This window comes from Notothenia rossii (assembly GCF_949606895.1).
Source record: "Notothenia rossii genome assembly, chromosome: 7".
Lineage (NCBI taxonomy): Eukaryota > Metazoa > Chordata > Actinopteri > Perciformes > Nototheniidae > Notothenia > Notothenia rossii.
Window position 1 is genome coordinate 73,136,445 of NC_136905.1, and position 21,670 is coordinate 73,158,114.

Here is a 21,670-nt window from a genome sequence, read left to right on the forward strand (position 1 = left end):
AATGCATTCTATTCTCCCTCGTCTACTGTGTGGGGGAAAAGGCGTGGACCTGCTTATTTTGATTTGCCTCGACTTCCGTAGAAACTTGTCATTTGTGCGCATGTTCAGTAGTCCCCCTGCATGTTTTCCTTGCTGATGTTGCACTAGACATGTGAATTTCTCAGTGTTTACATTTATTTTCTCTATTTGTAGTCAACTTTTCGGTCACCATGAAGACGAGATTCACCACCATGGATATCAGGGCAGTTATTGCCGAGATCAATGCTAAGTACGTGATACGTGTTATTGCCGGTAGCCAGGTGGCTAAGCTAACTATCGCTCATTTGGATGTTGCTGCTAATGTTGACAAACCATTCATTTATTTTTGCTTCATTCATTCACAGCTACATTGGCATGAGAGTAAACAACGTCTACGACATCGACAACAAGACGTATCTTATCCGACTGCAAAAGTAAGGACAGACAGTTCGAGGAAAACTTGCTTCCAAAAGTTTCAATCCTGTTTCATGTAGCTACTAGCTTTAGAGTAGCAATGCCAATAAAGCAAATACACTACTGCAAATACAATATCTGTCTTTAAATTGTGATTATATTTACATTACAATTATGCAGTGGTGGCAGTGGCCTTTTCACTGAAATTATATAAGCTCACCATACGTTTTGTATGAACATTCCTATATCTGTCAGCTGGCAAGAAAATGTATAAAGGTGCAATACTGCATTACACAAAAAACCTTGCGGAGTAGAAATATACAGTATTAGTTCCTCAAAATTGCACGAAAGTATAGAACCTGCTAAATATACATTCTCATATTCCACCTTTCAGTCAGTATGTAGGCTAACTCAGTGTGTCATTTTTTTCTCAGGCCTGACTTCAAAGCTATTATCCTGATTGAGTCTGGGACTCGTATTCACTCCACAGACTTTGAATGGCCAAAGAACATGATGCCTTCAGGCTTTGCAATGAAAGTATGAACATCTTGTTAATTGAATAACACTGAACAACTTTTTTTATCATGACTGTATAGTCTTAATTGTATTGTAGGCTTTTATAATATTTTGTCAGTCAGATTTCACCAAGAACTCCACATACAGTATGTATCAGTAGTGATGGAACTGAGTATTTAAACATCTCTTTCTGTAGTGCCGAAAACATCTGAGGTCACGGCGGTTGACCCAGGTTAAGCAGCTCGGGATTGACAGGATTGTTGACCTCCAGTTTGGCTCAGACGAGGCTGCCTACCACCTGATTATTGAACTGTATGACAGGGTGAGAGAACATTTTGAGATGCACATATTTAACGTTCGATCATATCAGCCCTCTAAACCTGAACCATGACATGTTTTGTGTGTGCATTTGTTGCTCTATTCATATCTATCTGCAGGGAAACGTCATTCTTGCAGACCATGAGTACACCATCCTGAACCTGCTGCGGTTTCGCACAGCGGAGGCAGAAGAGGATGTGAAGATTGCTGTAAGAGAGCGGTACCCTGTGGAGAACGCCCGACCCCCTGAACCACTCATCAGTTTAGAACGGTAACCACACCTTCACAAGTGCTTGTTAAACTAAATGTGCATCCTTCAGAATTCAGTAAACATATTATTCTTATACTAGAGTTTTTCTCTCTTTTTTCTTACTTCATGCAGACTCACTGAAATCCTCAGTAAAGCAACTAATGGAGAGCAAGTGAAAAAGGTCCTGAACCCTCACCTTAGTAAGTAGGCAGCCCCCAGTTTGAAATGTTTGACTTGAAACAGATACACATTTGAGTTTATTTGTTTATCATGTATCAGACAATCAACAGACTGAACCATGTTTGGTGTTCTTTCCTCACACACTTCTAGCTTATGGAGGCACTCTGATAGAACACAGTTTGATAGAGGCGGGACTGCTGGGCTCTGTCAAAATTGACAGCCAAGTTGATGTCGCCCAATGTAAGTAGAGGTCACCATTATTCAGTTTTTCTGTAAGCACAGTATTTGATCTAAATGTTTTTTTTCAGTTGCACCTAAAGTCCTGGAAGCCCTGCAGACTGCAGAAAGCTACATGGAGAAGACTGAGAACTTCAGTGGCAAAGTAAAGAGTCTTTCATAAACAGTATGTACTTATAAGTTCCTTGGGATGTTGTTATAGATGTGTTGTATTCACAAACTCTGCTTTGTTTTGTTCAAGGGCTACATCATTCAAAAGAGTGAGAAGAAACCAAGCTTAACCCCAGGCAAACCCACTGAAGAACTGCTAACGTATGTGTGTTTTGTTTAACACTTGGCTTTGCTATGAACAATTAGTTAATTACCGATTAATCTGCTGATTATGTCCTAGATACTTTTATATATTTTCGGTCTATAAGATGTCAGAAAATATTGAAAAATGACAAAGTCAAAGGTGATGTCTTTGTTAATCCAAAAACTAAAAGTAGCAGAGAAAATAAGCAAATCTCCACATTTTAAAAACTGAAGACAGTATTTTCTGCATGAAACAGTTAATTGATTATCAAAAAAGTTACTACGTTTTTACTTAGGCTACCTTTTTTAATTTTCATGATATGTACTTACAGGTATGATGAATTCCACCCATTCCTCTTTGCCCAACATGCAAACAGCCCCTATTTGGAGTTTGATACTTTTGATAAGGTAAATAATGGCATAGCTTCTAATTTGGTTGAGTTTCGTGAGGCCTTGTTTAGAAAAAGACTATTGATCCTTTCTCCGTAAACAATGTGAATCCACACCTTTGACAATGATTGGATCTTGATCTACTGTGATCCTCTCACTCAGGCAGTGGACGAGTTCTTTTCTAAGATGGAGAGTCAGAGGATTGACATGAAGGCCTTGCAGCAGGAGAAACAGGCCATGAAGAAGTTGGACAATGTTAAGAAGGACCATGTGCAGAGACTGGAGGCTTTGCACCAAGCTCAGGTCAGCATCACTGCCAATCATTAATGTTGGTGTTGAGAAGAATGCAACAGTAATTCAATTCGACTTTGCTGAAATATATCAAATCTTGTCTGGTGTGTTGCAGGAGGTGGACAGAGTAAAGGGTGAACTTGTGGAGATGAACCTACCTGTGGTGGAGAGGGCGCTGCAGGTGGTGCGCAGTGCTCTGGCCAATCAGGTGGACTGGACTGAGATCGGGACTATCGTCAAAGACGCACAAGCTGCTGGAGACCCGGTCGCCTGCGCCATCAAGGACCTGAAGCTGAAGACCAACCATATCACCATGCTCTTAAAGTGAGACCATCTGAAATCCCACAAATGGATCTGCCTACTGTTAGACCATTATGTGCTTATATGTGTCTTTCCCCCTAGGAACCCCTATGTTTCTGAGGAAGACCAGGAAGAGGAAGAGAAAAAAGATGCGGTGGAGGAAAAAGGGAAGAAAAACAAAAATAAAGACAAAGGACAGAACAAGAAGTCGCAAGGGAACAAGCCCATGCTGGTGGATGTGGATCTTGGCCTATCTGCCTATGCCAATGCCAAAAAGTAGCTTCAAACATAATCCTTCGAACACAGAATTGAGCATTGTGTGTTGCTGTTTTCAGAGCTGATGGACTTTGTCATCGTGTTTTTTTAGGTACTATGACTTTAAACGCACTGCTGAAAAGAAAGAACATAAAACCATTGAAGCGGCAGGTAAGGTAAGAAAACGGTTTGATTCTACACTCAGGTTTTAGGCAAGAACCAGTCTTTGTTCATGTGCAACATAGGGATTTATTGCAGTGTAAGTAATAATAATAATAATAAATGGGATTTATATAGCGCTTTTCTAGACCCAAAGACGCTTTACATTATGAGTAAGGTCGACAAACAAAACAAGAACAAAAACACAAACAAAAACAAAAACAAAAACAAAACAAAAACAGAAAAGCAGTCAGGAGGATGTTGGTTCAGAGGGGGGAGGGGCGGGTTGAAGGATAAGCAGAGTTGAAGAGGTGGGTTTTGAGACGGGACTGGAACAGGGGGAGGGAGTTCCAGAGCTTCGGGGCTGCCACAGAGAAGGCTCTGTCCCCGAAGCTCCGGAGTTTGGCCTTGGGGATTGAGAGCAAACCGGCTGAGGTGGATCTGAGGGTGGATCTAAGTGTTAATGTGATGTCTTTATGTCATTCAAGGCTATGAAATCTGCGGAGAAAAAAACGCAGAAGACCCTGAAAGAGGTTCAGACTGTGACCACCATTCAGAAGGCCAGGAAAGTCTACTGGTAAGACACACATCACCATTTTTAATTCGACATATTCAGACTTTGATGCAGTATTTTTATATTTACATGACAAGCAACAGAGTCTTTATTCCGTTAACTGATTGACTTCTTTTGGAAGGTTCGAGAAGTTCTTGTGGTTCATCAGCTCAGAGAATTATCTCATCATCGCAGGAAGAGATCAGCAGCAGAACGAGATTATTGTCAAGCGCTACCTCCGGGCAGGTAACCAATGAACTTCAACACACTCTTTCTTTTTAAGAAAGTGATATTCCTTCCAAACAGATCTAGTTCGTCCCCTCACATGCTTTTATTTTCTCAGGAGATATCTATGTTCATGCTGACCTCCATGGAGCAACCAGCTGTGTCATCAAAAACCCCTCAGGTAAGCCTTTGCTTTTCCATTCGCTATTTGACCTACAGTTTGTGAACATACTTCATTTTCCCACTCATTTTTGTGTGTCTCCTCCTCTCCATCTTGCTCCCTCAGGTATCCCCGTCCCCCCTCGCACCCTGACAGAAACTGGCACCATGTCTGTGTGCTACAGCGCTGCTTGGGATGCCAAGATCGTTACCAGTGCCTGGTGGGTTCATCATCATCAGGTGAGTCATCCATAGCAGGCCACTAAATATGCTAGCTTGTCATGTTTGTGTGTTATATAACAAATATATGCAATTAATATGTATTTATTTAAATGTATTTCACAGTTCCTGGAAATTATAATTAGGCGAAATTATATAAGGTGTATTATTGTATGTGTTTTACAGCATGCCATTATTTTTAGTAAGTTAAATGATTAGAGCTGACGTTATAAAGTCACATATCGGCTGCTAACAAGCTAAGAGGTTAACTTGTGTTTTTTCTTTGATGTTCTGTCATAAAAACTCCACAAAGTCACTTTAATATATTTAATGTTTAATCAATAGGGGCAAAAAAAGTCTACAAAGAGATCAATGCATTATATCACAGCATTTTAACAATTCTTATTTTCCAATGCATATCTATAAAATAACAAATATATAACAGATACAGGGTGTTCTGTCAGACAGGGGGAATCAAAATAAAAAAGGACACATGCAGGAAATATACATAAACAATGGATTTGATATAGTCGACATGTTTGAATAATTTTGTATTTATAAGCTGTTTTATATCTATAATTTGTGTTCAGGTGTCGAAGACTGCTCCTACTGGAGAGTATCTGACCACTGGAAGTTTCATGATCAGAGGTATGACACTGAAATGAAATATGTACCCATTTTGTAACACAACACCATGCTGATGTCTAACAGAGGACCAAACATTTGACACGTTTCTCACCAGGAAAGAAGAACTTTCTGCCACCTTCTTACTTGATCATGGGATTTGGATTCCTCTTCAAGGTAAAATACTTCCATGAGCTCTGAGTACCTGTTTAACTCTTCAAACGATTAAATGTCAGGCTTGTCTCTTTGCAGGTCGACGAAGACAGCGTGTCTCGGCACCGAGGGGAGAGAAAGGTGAAGACCATAGAGGAGGACATGGAGGACGTCTCATCCAGAGCTGCCGAGCTGTTAGAGGAGGGAGAGGAGCTGATAGGTAGAAGACACCAAATGGTTCACTCTAATAACCGTGTATGCATAAACTATGGTCAGGCTTTAAAGCTGATTATCTTTGCTTTTGCAGGCGATGACAGCAGTAATGAAGACCAGGGGGAGGAAAGAGCAGCAGGAGATGGAGAGGTGGACCAAAAGATTAAAAAGGCAGATGATGATGGGAGTGAACTGGCCGCTGTTCCTGAGGAGGAAAACATGGAGGAAGGAGACAGAGACAGCAGGGAGGAGAAGGAGATGAAAACTGAGGAAAGTGAAGAATTCAGCTTTCCAGATACGACCATCTCCCTCTCTCACTTACAGCCCAGCAGGTAATGTTACCTTTACAATGCTAACACTGACCAAAGGTAAAGGCCTCGACCAACTTCCAACATTCTTAAATCGTTCCAAATGACAATGAAAGTGTATCTCCTTATTTCTAGGAATACTCAGAACCCTGGCTTTAAAAAGGAAGTGACCACTCAGGTAATTTATTGCTATATATTACAACTGTTTTATGGAAGTAACGTCATAAAGGAATTGATTAATTCTCTACAGGGGGAAGTAGACTCACAGGTGACGAAACACGTGACCGCAAATCAGAAAAGGTAAATGAATGTAATTTCAATAAAACAACTTACAGTTAACATGCACTTCTTCCTGTTCAGCACATACAACAGACTTAAGATGCTGTTAGCTACAGATAGTGTTTAGACAGGGGGCTGGTTTTACCAAGTCATATACAGAGGAATGTATTGTACTATGTAGCCCTTAGAAATATGTCTGAACTGTCTTTGCTACTAGAGAAGACAAGAAGAAGAAGAAGCAGAAACAGGAAGGCTGCGACACGGAGGAAAAGACTGAGATTCCATCTGCTGGCTCAGCAGTCGATCAGGGATCCAAAGGTGGAGGAGTTCCCTCCCTGCCGCAGCCCAAGAGAGGCCAAAAGGTAAGAGGAGTGAGATAAGATCAGATGTTCTGTTCTTAGGACCATATCAATCACTGAGTCATATAACGTGAACAATATACCGGGCTTCAAAGGAAAACTAGAACACACTATAGTAAATTAACTAGGGATTAGGAGGCAAGCAACACTTATTATCTGTAGCTAAAAGAAAGCGGTGATCAGAAATGCATCTGTGCAGTATCAAAAGCTGTGACAAAATAAACACATTTTATTTATGACATGAAATAATGTCTCAATGTAAATGGACTGTACTTATATAGCGCTTTACATACTACATGTCATTCACCCATTCATACAGAGCAGTACCACTTGCTCTAGGACCTAACATTCACACACCGTTGGCCATGCCATCGGGAGCAACTCAGGGTTAAGTATCTTGCCCAAGGATACATCGACATGTTGACTGCATGGGCTGGGATCGAACCCACAACCTTCTGGTTGAAAGACGACCGCACTCCCTCGCAGCCACAGTGGCCCTGAAAGAATACCAGTTGTCTAATGACTAAAGTAGTTTAATGAAAGAACCGATCTCTAACATGAATTCCCTGTGCTGTGTCTGTATTTCTTTCCTGTTGTCACCGCAGAACAAGTTAAAGAAGATCAAGGAGAAGTACAAAGACCAGGATGACGAGGACAGGGAGCTGATGATGCAGCTGCTCGGGGTGAGGATGAGTCAAATATTGTTTACTCTGTATGTCACCTTAAATGGTAGCATGTAATACTTCATTACTCTGGACGGCTGTCGTGCACAGTCCTTGAGTCTGACTTGATAAATAAGTGTCTCTCTTCTGCAGTCAGCTGGTTCCCCTAAGGAGGAGAAGGATAAGGGGAAGAAAGGAAAGAAGGGGAAGGGGAAAGACGAAACGGTCAGGAAACCTCCCCCCCAGAAACCACCTCCCAAGCCCCGTCCTGTGGAGGCTGCAGTGAAAAAAACAGAGACGGGAGGAGAGGAGGGTGATGAGGAGAAACAACCCGGAGAGGAGGGAGGTGCTGCAGAACAGGAAGACAAGGTACGATGCACTGCCAGGGTCTATGTGCTATTTGTCTGTTTTTTGTATAGAATTAGATACTGCTGTATGCACACATTATAAACTTGCACAATGAAACGGAGTAAATAAACGTTGTTGTCCTGTCTTTCAGGAAGATGAGTTGGATCAGGACAACCCCGGAGCAGAGGTGGGTTTATATTGTTAACCATGATATATCTTCTTCAGCAATTAAAAGAACGTGTTGGTGATGAGCGTGTGAATTCGGCATGAGGCCTTTGAATCCACTATTCACTTTGCTTTTATTTCAGTGTAACTTCAGTGTTTCTTTGTGCTGCCTCAGGAAGCGGAGACTCTGCTCACCTCTCTGTCGGGCCAGCCTCATCCTGAAGACGTGCTGCTGTTCGCGGTGCCAGTCTGCGCTCCGTACACCGCCCTTACCAACTACAAGTATGTGCTCAGAACTTTTTTGTGACAAAGTGAGGTTTGGAGGAGCTGAATGAGTCTGTTGTTCTCCCACAGACACAAAGTTAAACTGACTCCAGGGGCCCAGAAGAAAGGAAAAGGTATGAATAGTGATCTATTCTAATATTCGTAAAGCTTTAACAGTAGACTGTAAAGTAATAATTGATTGTCTTTTTGTTCTTACCAGCTGCACGCACTGCAGTTCTCAGCTTCATGAAAGCCAGAGATGCCTCAACCAGAGAAAAAGACCTGCTGCGCAGTGTCAAGGTAATGTTTACTTTAACATATATTACTGTTTTTATAACATTTGTATGGCACACTATAATTATTTAAGTCATAAAATGTAAATTAAGCCCTTTCAAGAGTCCCTTGGCTCTTGGAATCTTCTTTCCTTATTTTTTAAATAATTTACCAACAATTGGAAAAAATAATTGACAGCTTCATCTTGAAACTCATTTTTCTCGATGTTACGATTAAAACTGTGTCCCCTCCGTCTTCATCCCATTTTGCAGGATACTGATCTATCCAGGAACATGCCAGGCAAAGTTAAAGTGTCCGCTCCCAACCTGCTGGCTGCCAAGAAGAAATGAGAGGGTTGAACACAACCTGATCTCCATTTCAAGAAGCATCACAGTACAGCTCTCCTGTTGAATATCAATCATTTTATTTTAATTATTGATTGTATTTGTTGACATACAATTTCTTCAAAAATGAAAACATGTAAATTAACAAAGCTGAACAGAACACACCTTATGGTATGCGTTTATTCTGTGAGTATGAAGTAACAATATGCATTGTGTTGTACGATACAAAACATCAAGGGAACATTGTGCAAACCAGGCAAAATTCAAACAAAGCCCTGACATCAGGCGTTTCAGTGCAACTTGGCTCAACATCCAATACACTCGCAGCTCTTTAAGTTAAAATAAAATGCTACAGGGGTCACTCATGACAATTTTAAAAGCCTCTTTCAGAAAAAAGAACCCACCACACATTTCCTCACAAATATATAAATACCTCTCTATATATATATATAAATAAAAATTCACATTCCTGTGACTTCGGAGGAGATAGTCTTGCGTAACAAAGCACTAGTTTTAGGTCTGAGATCTTAAATTATCCAGGATTTAGAAAACCTCTATATTAAAGATCAGGCCAAACGTTAAAGCAACAGGCTTCCTCAATCTGCACTGTTAAAGCAAACCTGTTCCAGCCGGTCACCGCTGCGTTTAATGTTAAGACTTTAGTCAGTAAATCAGTTAAACTTCTGAGGAAGGAAATTTGAAAAAGCGACTGGCGTTTGTGTACGGACTGGAACTCTATGGTGGACTCTATGGTTATCCTACAGGATGTCCTAACATTATGGAGGAAAGGGAAGTCCCGCCCCTTTTCCAAACTAATTATTTTTCCAATAACACAATGGATTTTCTCACAGGGTTTCTTTCAGTGGTTTTCCTGAAAAGCATGAGGGGGATTTTCTGTCTATATTCTAAGCGTATCAGGTGAATACTGCTGCACTGGCACGCACAACACATTGTTTTACCAAAAAGATGAAAAATAACTTTTTTAAGCATTAAACAATAAAACCTCACTGGAATCCTAAACACAGAAGCGCTGTCATAGTGTCAAGTTTGATCTTAATCAAATGTTTGTTTACAGTACAGAAGTAGCAATCAATTTATCTTAGAACACCGAAATGAAAACCACTTTTCAGTTACCTCTCAGAGTAATAAAAGTATGCTTAGCAAAGAATAACCCAATTGTAATGCATGATCTCTGCTCTCGCTCACATTAGTGCGTCACTGGCACTGCTTCTCCTCTAAAGGTTTGACTGGCTTTTCAAAGTGTGTATGATGAACAGAAAAGGTAATGAACAGCTATGAGGATGGTCTTACAGTCTGGACCCTCTTCAGACCGTTTCCACAGCTGTTCACTATTGCTTAGAGATTCTTTTTTTAAATTGGTTCACACACATTAAACTTATGCTTTAACAGGACTACCTGGTTTGACAATTACACTCATCCATACATACATGTATATTATCCAATCCTCTGGACTGGAGTTTCTCGTAGCCTAGGAGATTCCAGTGTGTTGACGCGTGACATCCTCTGTTTGAGGCTGTTCAGGAGGTGTTTAGGCAAACAGTCCCAGTAATTAGACAATCGCTCCCTATGCTGCAGAATGGCCTCCATACAGAACCTAAAGAGCGGGAAAAGGCCATCATAAGTACAAAATAACAAAAGGATAACATTCTGGTGTATATACATATATATGGTTCACACTCACCGAACTAGTGATTTGGGCTGAACGTTCAGAACCAGTAACTCGTTGCTGTGAGCCTGTGGAGTAGGAAAAAAAGTTTAGTAAAGGGGATTTCAAAGAATGTAAAAAAAAAGTATGTGGACTAAATATGACTTACTGCTCTGTGATGAGACAAAAGGTTGTTGGCACACCCTCCAAACACAAACACCTCTCCATCAGGACCGGAGCATGCTGTGTGCCACAGCCTGAAATACATAGCACAATGTTCACTCACACTGCCACATTAATGAGTGATCATTTGGCTCAAACTGAATCTACAAAAATCTAAAAGGTGATAGAATTACCTCGGGCTCTCTGTGTGACTGTGTTTGAAAGGCTTCCATTCATTTTTGCTTACATAGTACAGCCAAGCATCACCTGAAAATACAGATAATAACTCTGTGAGACCAGCGATCATTTTGAGGTGACGAGGAAGTATTCGCTACTCAAGAACTAGTGTCAAACTCACTCAGAGTCTCTCTCTCTGTGGTGAAACCTCCAAATAAGAAGATGTGGTCTGGTGACACCGGAGTGAAGGAGTGCCAGGACCGGCCCACAGGACCAGGCTGAGGAACGCTCCTGCGACAGGGGAGAACACAACAAAGAGTTATGTCAGTTGTGAATATCCACAACAGATGACCTGATATTAAGGTGTTTTTTTAAAACTATACTCTTTCCTCTTGGAGAAGAACAAACTTACATTTCATGCCACTCCCACGTGTCCAGGTCAATGTAGTACAGGTCATTTAGTCTGTAGTTCTATTATCCAAAGGAGATGGGCGTTAGAATTCATTATGTGATCGTAAACAGGTAGGTATGAGAAGAATTTACAACAAAGAGGCAAAACCACACCCAACGTGAGAAATTCTAGCTTAGATTTTCCTTACCTTGTATCGTCCCCCGAACACGTAGCCTCGGTTACCAACTGTGGCACAAGCATGAGCCGCTCTGGGTGATGGGGCGTTTCCCTACATCAGGCCATATCAACAGAGTACAATTGGTTTAAAAATCAGTTACCACGTGAGGGTCTAAGAGTAGCAATAAAATAACAACTTCCTATTATGGCAGGAAAATAGGGATAATGCTTTTTTTTTTAAGGAGTTGGAGGCTGTTTGAAGAAAATGATTTGGTTTTGTTTGCTGCATGCAGAGTTGAGTGTGTGATGAAGTTGTGTGAGGTGATGTTGTTAGTCAGTGCTTGTGTTTACCCTGGTGTTGGGCTGGCTCCATGTTGATGTCTCAAGGTCCAGGATGTGGATGTGGTTGTTCCAGCCTCTTCCAGGGATGTCCCACTGCAGTAGCAAACCAAAAAACACATTTATTTATAATATTATAAAACTGTGTCTTTACAATGGAAGGAAAGAGCAGCTTTTAAAATATTTTATATAATATTAAATACGGTATATATTTGTTTACCACGAGTGAAGATGATTCATCATACTCAAAAGTCCCTTGCTGTGTTGCTTGCGGAGCGTAGCCGTAGCCCCCAAAGAATATGAGTCTGGAAACAATAGCAGACAATAAGTATCTCCACAAAGATAACAATCTGTGATTACTATTGCAAATTCATTATTTTGTATTTACCATTAATACTATGGTTAATCGTTTCACATGGCTGAAACTTGATAGCCACTTAACATAAAGATGTAGCTCATTTGTGCTAAAAGACTAGATTTAGTTTGATAACTAAATATACCACAATATTGGTTTTGATTGGTCTAACATGTTGGAATCTTATGGTCTTGTAGTTAGAGATAAAATCCTTTTATTATCAAACTATATTCTTTCTATGGCAGGGACACACTTTAATTTACCTCACATTGCCTATATACAGTATTGATTGTCCTTCCTCCTTATCTTCCAACCATTTGGACGCAGACTTGCATTTCCCCATAACGATGTTGTTTAACAACCGGCGTAAACGGACCTTCGCGCGCTATCAAGCAGTGAGCGCGCGATATCCTGTTCAGATGACGTCAAATCCAACGGGATGCCAGAAATAAACTCCACAGAATCACACTACACACCAACGCAATGATTACATTCAGGCAGACTGTAGAATACAACCTCTTTGGACCATTGATATACTTATTGAAAAAAAGCTAAAAAATGTAATACCTAGGAAGATGCCGTTTAATACTTTTTAATAGCCTTAATTTTCGCTAAATTGATTTATCAACTTTTAATACTTTTTAAGACCCCGCGGACACCCTGTATGGGCACATAGGATTTCAGTTTTTTCCTAAAATATAGTGGGATAGTAAAAAGCTCCTAATCCAGTCACTACAATTTCACTGATTTTGAACATGTATTCAGATGTTGCATAAGAAGAGAACACATTCATCTTAACAGCAACATCCAAGAGAAAAAAGGCAGTCATCACTAACCTGTTTTTCTGAACCCAGCACCCTAGCTTGTCTTTGCAGGTTGGAGGGGTTCCTTTAAGATCCCTCATTTCCTCCCAAACAAGCACGGGGGCTCTCAGGGGCAGGCGGTATATCTGCAAAGCACAGCACAAAATACAGGAGTTCTGAAACATAATCTCAGACAGCAGGCTGACCTGCTCGAGGGTCTTTTTGATTTAAAACAAAATGACAGAGGACATTAACTAATGTAACACACAAACTATACCCTGTTAGTGTTCCCTCTGGCGTGATGACCTCCAAATAAGTAGAGGACTCCATCAACACACACCCCACAGCTGCCCGACCTGGACGTTTGCAGATTACCTCCGGCTGCATGCTTTGTCCTGTGAACATTTAGAGTTGTATGTTATGTATGGCCCATGACTATTGGATCAATATATAATTTAAATATAAAAGCAATTACCATACTCCTGACTCCATGTTGTATGTCCAGATCTCGTTTTTCGGCAGATACAAGTCAAAGAATCCATGGTTTTGAGCATTCTTGTACAGAGGGAGAATAAAATGATATGTGTATAAATATGATGTGTTTTTTAGGATTTGTTTTCCAGAGCTGTAGTGTAAGAGTATACATTTAGTCAAATAATTCACTTAAGTACAACTTTGAGGTACTTGAACTTTACTAGATTATTATTTTTTCATGGCACATTCTACTTCTACTTTCAAGGCAATAATTTAACTTGTAAAATATATATGAATTCCTCTGCCACTGCATGTATCTAATAAAGCTCCTTACCTTGTATCCACCCCAAACATACATGATGTTTCTGTCAACCACTGCTATATGACCACTGCGCTCAGCTGGTGTATCCACCTCAAACGTTTCAGATACTTCAGTGTCCAAAGGCTGTTCCTCCTGCACCTCCTCCTCCGCCTCCTCCTCTTCCTCCTCCTCATCCTCTTCGTCCTCATCCATATCATCGTTTACCATCCAAGCAAACAGTCTCTCTTCTTCATCTCTGTCTGAGTCATTGTCATCCTCTCCAGCTGGCTGGTCTCCAATGTCTTCCTCCATCTCTGCCACTCTCTCTGCCATGTCAGTCTGTACTGTCTCCTGTCAGTGAGAAAGTGAAACCTTTTAAGTAACTGCTGATAGGGTTTCTTTAATCAGCTACTATTAATGTGAATCTGCAAAGTAACTAAAGATATTAAATACATGTAGTGGAGTAAAAGCACAGTGTTTACCTCTGATTTGTAGTGGGGTAGAAGTAAAAGTAGCAAAACGTTTAAATACTCAAGTAAAGTCGTCCCTCAAAAATGGTACTGAAGTACAGTATCTGAGTAATTGTAAACTCATTTTGGATCCACACCTTTTAATCCACTTTTGTCTCTTTCTTACTGATATTGTTTCAGCTAATTTAAGACAATAGACCAGATAATGTTAGCTGGCAGCTCGTTAACTGCTGACCTACTGTGTTAGCTTACCTATTTAAGATACTAAAACATTGTTGGTGGTTAGCTTCGCTTCCAAATAAGAGAGGGGACGAACTATAGTTCTAAATTATGATATATTTGATAAAAATGCCCAAAATGACTGGCCACAATTGTAGCAAGCCCGAAACAGCTGTTCATCAGTTAAAACGGTTAGCCTGGGTAACAAAGCGTCTGTTAACTTGAACATACAAAACACTCCGACTATTCAGTGCAATAAACTCGCAAAAATGATATTGTTCACGTTGGTGTCGAAGCTAACCTATACATCATTAGTAGTTAGGGGTAAGAAATAAGCTCGCCAGCAGTTACCTTGTATTGTAAGATGTTTGTTTTTCTTGCAAATTCAAAAGAGGTACGCCATGTATTTGAGGTAATCACAAGCATTCTGGGGGCACGACCGGAAGTTATCGTCTTCTTAAAGACGCCATCTTGGTAAGGTCGGAATATATATATATTTTTTAAACTGCTACCCATCTCTGTTCTTCTAACTGGTGGGCATTGTGGTTTTAACACGCACCTGGTATCCGATATCGTACAAAATGATAAACACTATGTACTATTAATTAATCCATGAAGAGAGTCTAGAAGAAATCGTAGTTTAAAAGATGTTGACAAGTGATTTTCAAAGTAAAGGTCTTGACTTTGTTAACCCCCCTAGTTGATAATTTTAGAATTTTAAGAACCTGTTTAGGCAAGCTGAAATATATATATATATATACACTTCACATTTTAGGTTCTGAAATGCTTTTAGGGCAGGGAGTCCTTAATATAGAGATTATGTCAGCAGCTAATTCAATTAAAAAAAAAGTTATTTGTTTTGTGAAAGACACAATATACATTTACTAGACACATATTAACAATATGTGCACCATTTTGACACAGAATTCCCATAAAACAGTGTGATTGACACCAATTCAATTAGCAACTACATAAGAAAATAAATAAAACATGGATTCTGAACTTGTTATCTATAATAATATATAATACGTTAGATTAGAATGTTGGCCACAGACCCCACTTTGAAAATCCACCTACCTAACCCCATAACTTGAAAGGCAGACTATAGTTTTTTAGGTATCTCAAAGAAAGGCTGATCATCGTGCATACACAAATATGTCAGGTATCCAGTTTCAAGAATAAAATCTTTATTATTCATGACAGAACATACACAGATGCATACATAAAACTACAGAGATTTGTCACCGAAATATTTAAAACACACAGTATAATACATAAGCAATGTACAAAACGATTTTGACGGATCCATTTACTTCCTTTAGAGTCCTTGAAGTTTGCTGTGAACACACAAGAACACAACTGATTAGTATAAGCATTACTGATGGTCAATACTATAGTTTTCTGTTCTGAAAGATCTCAAGTAACAAGTTTAACCTAAAAAAAAGCATCCTACCTGTCCTCAATAGTTCTGCTGGCTGGGTAGTACACCTTAAATGTGAAGCCACTTTTTGGGAACGAACCCTGTAGAAACAGATTATTTACAAATGATAAAAGTGACAAAATACAATAGAAATTCAAATATCATTTTCTGTCAAAGGACCACTGTTGCTTCTCACCGGGTTGACACACAGGCAGTCTGTGTTTTTGATGCTGAATGGGTCGTATTTGTCTGCGAAGATGATGACATCAGGGATTGGGTATACCCGCATGGAGTAGTCGTACGCCCAGAATACGGGACTGACATACAGAGGCAGTGGAGTCAAGTGACCCTGGGATAGGATGGTCTTAACAAACTGCGAAGAGGACGAGTAAATGACAAGATCATTTATTTTAGAAAAACAAAAGGACAATTCACATTTGTTTTGTCAGAAAGGTGACCAAGTTGGATAATTTACCAATATCTTTGCAACAACTACTCTATGTTTCAGTTCACTCGGTAAGAACGTCCTTCAAAGAAGCTGAAACTCACATGGTTTGGAATGTCCAGATTGTTATTGGGCAACCGGACACAGTTCCTGCACATCTTGTTGACCAGGTCTTCTCTGATAATGACGATCTCCTGGGTGCAGTACTGGATCCTGACAGGAAAAACAAAGCAGTTAGAGCTAGAACAGTCGAGTGCTTTAAAATGTCAAGGTACCAGTCAAAAACATTCTCAAAGACATACAAATCAACCCTGATCATTCTCCATAAAAGACTGATACCTGCATGGGTTAGTAGTGAACACTGAAAATGGCACCCTCTCTCTGAACTCCTCCGTGATGTGATCTGCCAAGGGAGGCCTAAGAAAAACATATGTAGCAACATTTGTCCAAATCACTGAACAAAACTCACATAATTCTATTAAAAAGCTGATGTTCCTTAATGTTTACCGTGGCAGGATGCTGCCAGGACCGGGGTCTTCTGGGCCAGGAACAAACACAAAGCGACAACTGCAAACAAAATTCATGTCAAACTTATTGAAACTTAAAAGTTGAATAGTGCAGGAGTGTATTGTGTTATCTACATGAGCTTCCTTATGCACATGCACAAAAGAAACAAGACCTACTCAATAGCACCACTATGGGTCACTACAGGGAACCTTAAAACAGAGCAGAATAGAGGAAGAACTCTATGAGATCCTACCTGCTGTGAATGCTGGGGTATGAACATATAGCATCAGCAAGCGTCTTCAATGACTCTAAAACAGAAAAACTAATTAGATTTCCGAAATACTTTCTATTCATCATTCAAAAATCTGTAGTTTGTTTGAAGTGATGAAGACCCAAAAGTCTCACCTTTGAGAGATTTGATCTGTGTTTTTCCATATGGGGCAGACGAGAAGTTTCCACAAAAAATGAAACAGGTAGGAGGCATCGTAGCATAGCCTGTAAGAAAAGACAAAAAGCAAGGCTAAGTGGGATTGATGTCTCATAAAGTGCATATATGGGACCTGTGAAGTCTATGATGCAACACCAGACCTGAGAACATGACATTGAGCTTCTCCATCACTTCAACGCTGTCTAGCCACACATCAGAGACAATGACAAACATGGCGTCTTCATTCTCTGCCTCCAGCAGCTTCAGCTTGGCTGAGGCCTTCACTGAGGTGGTGGATGGACCACCAAAGAAGTTGAGATTGCCGTAGTATGCTCTGGAAATAAAGCAAGGAGAATCAGTGACTAACTGTTCTTACACATACATTTTTGTTCTTTTTAAATAAACAATTTAGAGTTAAGTGCCCCGAACTCAAATAGAAAGGAGGGGAGTTGCAACAAACTTTGAATGCCAATTTTAATATCTTGTGAGTAATAAACATGTAAACATCCCAGTGCTATTATATTTGGTTAAAAGCGTTATCATCGTTAAAGATGAATGCCGTTATTTCAGACAGTTTCAATACTCTTGATTGAAAAAATAATAATGATGTTGGCCTTCACCTTAGTTTAATGACGATTTCGCCGCATATCAACAACAAGGTAAAACGACCTCACAGACTTCATACTAGATTCTTCTTTCGCTTTGGGGTCATTTTAAAATGTGAAAAGCTAGAGATTAACTCCCATGTCTATCAGGTTGCACACATCTCTACTGACAGCTCACTGATTTTTCTTGTGATTAAATGTCTTCTGAAAAACGTTTTCCATCCACTGACCTTGTGCCTGATGACGACTCTGTTGGTGGGAACCCAAAGCCATTGACGTGGAAAACCGAGTCCTCGTACCAACCTGCAGGACAAAGGGGACAGCTTTCCTTCTAATAAAGTTTCTGATAATACTTTATATTTTTATATATTAAATAATCTTTTTGTATTTTCATTAATGCCATTTTTAGAATGAGTTGATGTCTTACCCTCTGCCAGCACAAAGCAGGATTCTGTGTACAGGCCATTATGAAACTGGTGAGAATCTAGTTAAGGAATTCATCCATTTTAAAAGCATTGTATATTGATCAATACAAATTAGTTTTTGATGACCAGCTATAACAAAGGTTTTGAAAGGATATTGCTTTGGACATGTCCAGTTGTACTGTTCCACTTAGGTCCTCCAGGTAAAATTTACCCTGAAAAGAAATTAAGAAATGTTTAAGAAACTAGTTGAAAATATAAAATGCACTGAAGAACATATAGGAAGCTTTTTCTCCCCAAGTCACCTCTTTCAGTTGTGTGATCATCCCCAGTACGATCACTTCTCCCAATTTAGCTGTGCTGCCAAGCAGGGCTTCAATTGTCTTGAGCTAGAAAATACAAATAAAAAGGGAAAACAATCTGTTAGTGAAATGCAAAACATTAGGATGTGTTTTATTTTCTAGTAGTGTTTTAAGATGTGTTACCTGAAACTTGTTTTGACCCTCTTCAACAGCAGCTCCTATTGCAGGAGGGGTGAAGAGCTGGTGCCGATGTATACGCTACAAAAGAATAGGTCTGTATTAATACAACGTGCAAACTACGCACACTGGACTGGCAGCAAAGACATTGAATCCAATTTGATAAAGACAGACTCACTGACCTGTTGCAAGATGGTGTAGCGCTCCCTGAAGAACTCAGCTTTGTCTCTGGCCAAACCACACAGACTGGATGCTGTATGGCTTGTCATACTAATGCTGAAGGAAGAAAGCCAACATAAAAACCTGTTAACAACTTTGTCCGCAATATATGTAAGCATGTAAACTGGGTCTTACATCAGCAGCAAAAAGGTAAAAAATATAACTCTGGGATTATTTGTACACAAACAACAAAGAAACTGATTAACTCACGGTACAAATTTCTTCCGCTCCGAACTGTAAATGTATCTGGGCACATCAAAGGCTCCAATGATGTTGAAAACATTATCTCTGGAAGGGAGTTTTAACAACTTTTAGGCAAAGATGTAGTTTGTAAATGTATTATGATCAGTAAATCAAATAGAAACACTTACATGTTTTCATCACAAGACTGAGTGCAATCCTGAACAGCACTCTCCACCACAGACAGCTCTATCATGTTAGAGGACACTGTTGGGAAAAACAAACAGCGGTCACAACTGGCAAACAAACTTCAGGTAAACATAAAAACACATTAGGTATAGGGATGCCAGAAACTGACCATGATCAAAATCGAAAATCGGACAGCCCTGGCGAATAATAATCGATTATTCGACGCCCGCCGCCCCCCCCCAATTTACAATTATTAATACTATTACTATTATTAGCATTAGTCTATATTTTGGTTGAAACAAAGCCAGGAAAAAAACCCAAACATAGATAATAATAAAAATATATATAAATAAAATCGAATTTTAAAAATAATTTTCGATTATGGAGACTGTAACGAATATTCTAATAATTGAATAATCGCTGGCATCCCTTAGGTACTGCTGCAGAAGATTCTACACAAGGGTTGACTGCCTCTTGTCTCTCATACTGACTGCTTGCCAGAGTTTTGTAAGTCTAAGCGAGCTCTGCTGGACAATGTCTAACGTGATGAAACCATCCTGTTAGTGTTCCACCCTTTTGCATGTTAGACAACATATAAGATGAAAATCTGCCAGGCTCTAAAACAAACAGTGATCTTTTGAGACAGGTAGTTCTGTACTTACATGGTTGCTTTTCCACTGCATCCAGGACCTTTTCAATAATGTCATCCAGCTCAGTGGCATTGACAGACTCCAGGACCTCCAGTAGGTATTTGCTGGCTTCACTGGAGCACAAAAACCATTCATGTAAAAACAAGAAAAAATGCATGTTTCTTTCTTTTGACTGCTTATATGAAAGCAAACTAATAAAGAGTTTCCCAGAGAAAATGTGTGTGCTTGCTTTCGATAACAAATATTCCAGAAAACATTTATGACTTCTATATTTTGTCCTGCTTAAGAAATAGACTGCAATGTTTTCAAAATGTTCATATTAGACGATATTTTGTATTTAAGCTGGAGCATAGAAAGAGTCACCCTAAGTGTAAACATGAAAGAAGTTTATCTTTCAGTATGACCGCATTTAATGAAAGCAGCTCAGGTAATCCCTGCAACCAGGTTCATTAACCTTAAATTGATCTTTTTTTATTTTCTACATGAGCACCAAGGGGATGTTTCAGTAGAAGTTAAAGTGCTGAAATTGGACATAATATAATTGGAATCACTGTAGAAATGTATACTAAAGGTGGGGGACTAAAAGCAGTTGAAATATCTTAAGAGTTGTTACTGTTTATTGTCACGTCAAGTGTAACGTCACGCGGTTTAAGGTAGACCTGACTATACAAAACCATTGCCCACATTAAGTTACATTTCCAGGTTGTCACTGCCATAACATTAGACAGAGCCGACCGCTTCCAGACTATCGCTGCCTTTGAGGCGACAGATATCTTGTATGAAGTTAACGCTCTTGTTGACTAAACAGCAGTAACGTTGCAACATTAACAAAACGGTTTAATATGATTAAAATACATACGGTCGAAGAATAAGTCCCCGCATCTTGAAGCCAGCGGACACTTTTGTCTTAATTTTGCGAGCAACATCCATGGTTGTTACAATGAAGCGTCTCTGTTATCACTGCTCGACTCAAGATTTGGCGCTAAATGTCAACTTCCGGATGTATTTCATCACTTCCGCTGACGAAAAAGGCAAAGTCCTCTGTATCAAAAATACAGAGCAGCACCACAGATTGGACCTTTATATACAGTCTATGATTGGACCCACACATGTTTTTTTTATCTTAAAAACGGTTATAATTAAATAAAATAAAAGTAATAATAAAATACCAAAAATAGTAATATATTAAATTATAATAAATACAATAATTATAATTATAAAAGTGATATCAATTCATAAAACATTATAATGACAATAAAGAAATGACAAGTAAAAATACAATGAATAAATAAATCAAATTAAGATATCAATACATAAACAATGAATAATTAAATAATAATTAATATTGATAACATATGAATAATATTAAAATAAATCATAATAAAAACAAAAATAATAAAACATTTTTGGTCCCTGCACTGCACATATTCCAGTTTGGTGCTGTAACTCTACATTTATACAGCTGTTATTGTTGTTACCGTCATAGCCAGAGCCTTCAGAGAATTTATTTTGTCATTTTTACATTTTCTTCTGGGAATTGCTGTGTTCCCTCTCGACCGTCTGCAAATTGAATTTCCTCCTACCTCATTCACACCGACGGTGTTTCAGGGCCGGTTCGGAGCTGAAGCTTGAAAAGCACCGGGTTTTCCTCTTCACACCGCAGCGGAACAGCCTCTTAGCTCCGGAATCCGGTTCATTTCGAGCACCAATAAATTGTCCGGCCAGAGCAAAAGCACCACATACGTCACGCTGACGTCGAGGCGGGGGCAGGGGCGGGATCAACTCCTGAACAACAACAAAAAGCCGGCGTTTTATCCAGTTTG

General features: G+C 39.5%; 3 protein-coding genes across 5 annotated transcripts; 1 reads left to right on the plus strand and 2 right to left on the minus strand.

Annotated features, from left to right (window-relative positions):
• Positions 1-62: 62 nt before the first annotated feature.
• nemf (nuclear export mediator factor) lies at positions 63-8,934 on the plus strand. The gene is made up of 32 exons (XM_079692658.1): positions 63-268; positions 384-452; positions 867-969; positions 1,145-1,270; positions 1,386-1,537; positions 1,649-1,716; positions 1,847-1,936; positions 2,005-2,078; positions 2,175-2,245; positions 2,560-2,635; positions 2,780-2,920; positions 3,024-3,232; positions 3,311-3,484; positions 3,576-3,639; positions 4,111-4,199; positions 4,318-4,421; positions 4,519-4,581; positions 4,687-4,799; positions 5,369-5,426; positions 5,521-5,579; positions 5,655-5,775; positions 5,863-6,100; positions 6,212-6,254; positions 6,327-6,376; positions 6,573-6,717; positions 7,320-7,397; positions 7,530-7,745; positions 7,876-7,911; positions 8,065-8,171; positions 8,244-8,287; positions 8,374-8,453; positions 8,699-8,934. The coding sequence occupies exons 1-32, from the start codon at positions 210-212 to the stop codon at positions 8,774-8,776; spliced, it is 3,198 nt and encodes a 1,065-aa protein (XP_079548784.1). The 5' UTR covers positions 63-209; the 3' UTR covers positions 8,777-8,934.
• Positions 8,933-14,750, minus strand: klhdc2 (kelch domain containing 2). 3 transcript variants are annotated; one of them, XM_079692663.1, is made up of 14 exons: positions 14,656-14,750; positions 13,649-13,966; positions 13,316-13,395; positions 13,118-13,235; positions 12,874-12,986; positions 11,903-11,987; positions 11,695-11,778; positions 11,375-11,455; positions 11,188-11,246; positions 10,957-11,066; positions 10,793-10,865; positions 10,606-10,693; positions 10,473-10,525; positions 8,933-10,385 (listed from the first exon to the last, which is right to left on the minus strand). In XM_079692663.1, the coding sequence occupies exons 1-14, from the start codon at positions 14,728-14,730 to the stop codon at positions 10,226-10,228; spliced, it is 1,497 nt and encodes a 498-aa protein (XP_079548789.1). In that variant the 5' UTR covers positions 14,731-14,750; the 3' UTR covers positions 8,933-10,225. The 3 variants fall into 3 exon arrangements, with proteins under 3 accessions (XP_079548789.1, XP_079548788.1, XP_079548790.1); XM_079692662.1 differs by having other exon boundaries at positions 11,695-11,781; XM_079692664.1 differs by lacking the exon at positions 14,656-14,750 and adding an exon at positions 14,098-14,610 and having other exon boundaries at positions 11,695-11,781.
• Positions 14,751-15,469: 719 nt separating this feature from the next.
• On the minus strand, positions 15,470-20,858 carry pole2 (polymerase (DNA directed), epsilon 2). The gene is made up of 19 exons (XM_079692659.1): positions 20,707-20,858; positions 19,860-19,960; positions 19,200-19,275; positions 19,039-19,116; positions 18,792-18,885; positions 18,616-18,690; positions 18,436-18,519; positions 18,289-18,345; positions 18,136-18,184; positions 17,939-18,011; positions 17,265-17,437; positions 17,082-17,171; positions 16,930-16,984; positions 16,677-16,736; positions 16,509-16,586; positions 16,274-16,382; positions 15,921-16,097; positions 15,758-15,825; positions 15,470-15,641 (listed from the first exon to the last, which is right to left on the minus strand). The coding sequence occupies exons 1-19, from the start codon at positions 20,775-20,777 to the stop codon at positions 15,623-15,625; spliced, it is 1,587 nt and encodes a 528-aa protein (XP_079548785.1). The 5' UTR covers positions 20,778-20,858; the 3' UTR covers positions 15,470-15,622.
• Between the last annotated feature and the right edge of the window lie 812 nt (positions 20,859-21,670).

Bases quoted from the DNA above. Each gene is read 5' to 3' on its own strand.
- nemf (XM_079692658.1), top strand. From the start codon at position 210: ATGAAGACGAGATTCACCACCATGGATATCAGGGCAGTTATTGCCGAG. The intron at 1,538-1,648 runs GTAACCACACCT...TACTTCATGCAG, and splicing joins CCACTCATCAGTTTAGAACG to ACTCACTGAAATCCTCAGTA. The intron at 3,233-3,310 runs GTGAGACCATCT...CTTTCCCCCTAG, and splicing joins CATATCACCATGCTCTTAAA to GAACCCCTATGTTTCTGAGG.
- klhdc2 (XM_079692662.1), bottom strand. From the start codon at position 14,730: ATGCTTGTGATTACCTCAAATACATGGCGTACCTCTTTTGAATTTGCA. The intron at 12,987-13,117 runs GTATAGTTTGTG...TGTGCTTTGCAG, and splicing joins CCAGAGGGAACACTAACAGG to ATATACCGCCTGCCCCTGAG. The intron at 11,247-11,374 runs GTAAGGAAAATC...TTTGGATAATAG, and splicing joins TGTTCGGGGGACGATACAAG to AACTACAGACTAAATGACCT.
- pole2 (XM_079692659.1), bottom strand. From the start codon at position 20,777: ATGGATGTTGCTCGCAAAATTAAGACAAAAGTGTCCGCTGGCTTCAAG. The intron at 19,117-19,199 runs GTAAGTGTTTCT...ACTCCCTTCCAG, and splicing joins CAGTCTTGTGATGAAAACAT to AGATAATGTTTTCAACATCA. The intron at 18,012-18,135 runs GTAAGACATCAA...TTTGTCCTGCAG, and splicing joins CTGCTTTGTGCTGGCAGAGG to GTTGGTACGAGGACTCGGTT.